General features: G+C 38.5%; 1 protein-coding gene across 2 annotated transcripts in view; it reads right to left on the bottom strand.

Moving 5' to 3' along the window:
• Window positions 1–4,181, bottom strand: part of Herc4 (HECT and RLD domain containing E3 ubiquitin protein ligase 4) — a 74,080-nt gene that overhangs the window by 46,132 nt on the left and 23,767 nt on the right. For both annotated transcript variants that reach the window (XM_021204521.1, XM_021204519.1), the window contains exon 5: window positions 468–544. In XM_021204521.1, coding sequence (XP_021060180.1) covers window positions 468–544 — 77 coding nt within the window. The remainder of the gene's footprint in view (window positions 1–467; window positions 545–4,181) is intronic.

Below are 4,181 nucleotides of genomic sequence, written 5' to 3'. Positions count from 1 at the left end.
TTCGAGGCCAGCCTGGTCTACAAAGTGAGTTCCAGGATAGCCAGGGCTATACAGAGAAACCCTGTCTCAAAAAACCAAAAAAAAAAAAAAAAAAAAAGAGTACATGGAGAAGTATCATGTTCATAAGTTAAAAAACTTAACACCTACTTGGGAGGCAGATTTCTGAGTTCGAGGCCAGCCTGGTCTACAGAGTGAGTTCCAGGAGAGCCAGGGCTATACAGAGAGAAGCCCTGTCTCAAAAAAAAAAGAAAAAAGAAAAACTTAACACCTTAAAGATTACCCCTGAAACTAATTTACAGACACCATAAGCTCAACAAATATTTCAGCAGTTCTGTAAACACAGAAACTAACAGCTGATTTAAAATACATGGGAATGAAATCAGGACAAATCTTGTAAAAGAAAATCCAGAGGCCTTTTGTTCAGAGTACCAAGCAGTAATTTTAGTTAGAAAGGGCCAAGTGCTTACCTTTAGAAAGTGCAAGCGAATGATAGTAACCACACGCAACCTGTACTATCTGGATATCCGAAAGACTTTTAATATTTCTAGAAAAGAAAAGAGAACAGACTCAATTCCCTCTGTGGAACAAGTGGGTCTTGTGTGCTACTCATGTGCTAGTTGTTTGCTGACTTTTCAAGGCATGCCATCTCTTTCAGTCAAGACTAATTATCAAAACTTCGCGTTAAAACCAATAATCAGAATATACAAGTATAAAAAGATGTGCTGAGAAAACACTTAAAAAGACAGAATAGAAGCAAGGTAAACCATGCTTATAGATAAACATCCTTCAGGATGCTTTGATCACTCAAACATTTTCTTCCATTATCTAACACTTTTCTTAATTTTTAGTGTAAAACCTGGCAGTTTATTTGAACCTGGTTTTCTCCATATCTCCAACATCAGAACAATGGATCCAACTCCCCCCCTGCCTACCCTTAGGCTTACAGTCACATCAGTGGCACTCCTGTTTCAACTGGGGAAATTTAGTCCATTTGCATTTATGATAATCAGTAATGTCATTTATGATAATCAATAACAAGTAATGCTATCACACTCTTGTCTTCACACTCTTAGTTTTTCCTAACCACAATGCATTCCTGGGGAGTTGGAGAGGGCTGGCTGTTACATCCCAAGCACCTTACATACTTCCCCTTCATCTGATCAATCTTCTCCTGCTTTTCTAAATAAATGTTCTCAAGAAAAGGTTAGAGGAATTTTTCTTCTCTGACTTTACCTGATACTGCCATCTGACCTGACTCTACCAACTGAAAGTCTGGAGCAAATTCTAAACAGAGTTTTGATACCTATGATTTCCCAAAGACAATTCCAGTGAATAATATTGTGGGCAGGAAAAGGACAGTTAGCTCTAACTCCACGCTATATAAAAATATAGATTTTTATTTAGTAGATATATGTTCTTAACTACAGAACCTGAGAGTTGTGCTGCTTTAAACTAGTAGGTTCTAATGTACCTTAAGTTTTTAACAGTGTAACAGAATGCTATAGCAAAATAAATGCAAAAAAGCTAGGAAAAAAAAAACAACACATGGATGTGTTCAATCGTGCTGAAGTTGGTATTAACTGCTCTTGATGGTGGGTACCATCACTATTAACTTCAATTTACAAGTTCACATAAAACATTTCGAAATACTAGATTCTCAAAGAACCACACGTTTTCCTGTCTTCATACAGTTATCACTACTATATTCATTTAATGTCTGTCTCATATGCTAAACAATGAACTCTATAAAGGCAGAATCCATCTTATATCCTATATCCACGTGATATCCCAAAGCCTAACACAGTGATAGCCAAATATCGCTTGGTGAATGCACCATTTTTCAAGGTCTACAGAGTTTGAAGCCAGTCAGAACTACACAGTAGACACTGTAAAATTAAACAAACATCTTAAATGACAACACACTAAATTCTCTAGTTAAAAAAAAGTGACTGAGCTCGGCATGGTGGAGCAGGCCTTTAATCTCAACAAAGTGGATCTGAGTTCAAGGCCAGTTTGGTCTACATAGTTCCAGGACAGTCCCTCTCAAACAAACAAAGAAACAAACAAGAAGAGTAACTAAGTGAATTACAAAATCCAAACACATACAGCTGCTACTTCTTTTTGGTTTGTTTGAGACAGCCTCACTTTGTGGCCCAAGCTCACCTAATTGACAATTCTTCTGGCTCACACTCTTCACTACTGGGACTGAAGGTGTGGACCACCCCAATTAGATCATAAGAGCTGCTTCTAAGAAATTCACTTTACCTCTAAGGACAAAATGCAAGGTGAATCAATGGAATAAGATACTCTAGGCAAAGAGAAGTAACAGAAAACAATAACCACACATCTGTCAGATGAAAGGGACTTTAAGTCAAAAGCAGTAAAGAGAGGCAGGAGCACTGTGCAGTGCTAAAGAGTCAACTCAGAAAACAATTCTAAATCATTAGAGCATCCAAATATGCAAAACAAGTCCTCGAGGTATTCTAGATCTAGACCTAAGTGAGATCAACTCCAACACAGTAACACAGGACTGTAATGTCCCACTTTGTGTAGCTGACAGGATAGCCAAGAAAAACTCAATTCAAAATCAGAAGTCAGAAGGTACCCTAGCCCAAAGGGGCCTAGCAGACAACTACAGAACCTCAGAACCTGCTACAACAGCATGTAGAGTATTCTCCAGGGTGCGGCTGAACTACTGAGTAGGCCACAAACCAAGTCTCAATAATATATCTTCCCCTTTTTCTTAGTTTGATAAAGATCTCACTTATTATTCTGGGCCGTCCTCAAACTTGCTATTAATCTGAGGAAGACCTTCTAAAGCTCCTGCCACCACTCTGGTGCTGGGATTAGAAGGGCATGCCATTGGATCTGGGGGCGCCATGTTGCTAGGCAACAAGAACTATCTACTAAATAAGCTCTACCCCTAGCCCCTCAATAAAAAATTTTTAAAACAGCCGGGTGTGGTGGCACACGCCTTTAATCCCAGCACTCGGGAGGCAGAGGCAGGCGGATTTCTGAGTTCCAGGCCAGCCTGGTCTACAAAGTGAGTTCCATTCCAGGACAGCCAGGGCTACACAGAGAAACCCTGTCTCAAAAAAAAAAAAAAAAAAAAAATTAAAAACAAAACTTTTTTTTTTTTTTTTTTTTACAAAATCTTATCTTTTTTCAGTCACAATACAATAAAACTAGAAACCAGTAGCAAGAAACAACTAGAGACTAAAATCTACACAAAATTAAACAGCTAAGTTTTAAACAATCAAAAGAATCAAAAGAGGAAAAATTTTCTTTAAAAAGGGGAAAATAAAAGACACAACACAGCAAACCTATGGACTACAGCAAAAGCTGTACTGAGATTTCAACAATCAGCACCTACATTAAAATAAGAAAACAAAAACAAAAACAAAAAACCCTGCAAACATCCATTCTTATCTCAAAGATCAAGAAAAGCAAAAACAAAAAGCACCCAACTTTAGTAAATGGAAAGAAAAATCGCTACCACAGTAGAAATAAAGAAATAGAGTTGTTTTTTGTTTTTGTTTTGTTTAAATGTACAAAGTTCTTCAATAGACAAAAATGGGCATCCTCCTGACCAGATTAATAAAGTAGTCATGGGCCAACTTGATGGTTCAGTACTGTAGCACTTGCTGCCTGCCGTGTCTAAACATCTGAATCCAACTCCTGGGACTCACATGGAGAAGCACCACGCCCTGTACGTTGTTCTGACTTCCACACACTCACACGGCTGCATATGCACACCCACATATACACATACATGCAAAAGAAACGCTAGTTATTTAAAATGAAATCAGAGATGGAGAGGGAGGCACTACAACTCATACAAACTTACAAAGGATCATTAGAGACTATTACAAACAGCTCTACACAATAAACCTCATTACCCAGCAGAAACAAGTCCATTTCTGAACTTTGCCAAAACAGGACCATGAAGAAATAGAAAACCCAACAGACCTGTAACAAGAGGCAAGACAGAATCAATACTAATGTGTCCATGGAAAAGAAAGCACAGGACCTAAGAGTGTCTCTGCTAAATTCTAAAAGCATTTATAGCACTGACACTGATTCTTTAAAAAGTCTTTCTGAAGCCGGGTGTGGTGGCACATGCCTCTAATCCCAGCACTCTGGGGGTGGAGGCAGGCGGATTTCTGAGTTCAAGGCCAGCC

This window comes from Mus pahari, chromosome 9 (assembly GCF_900095145.1).
Source record: "Mus pahari chromosome 9, PAHARI_EIJ_v1.1, whole genome shotgun sequence".
Taxonomy (NCBI): domain Eukaryota; kingdom Metazoa; phylum Chordata; class Mammalia; order Rodentia; family Muridae; genus Mus; species Mus pahari.
Note: the sequence above shows the minus strand (reverse complement) of the source record. Positions and strands in the feature narration are given on the sequence as shown.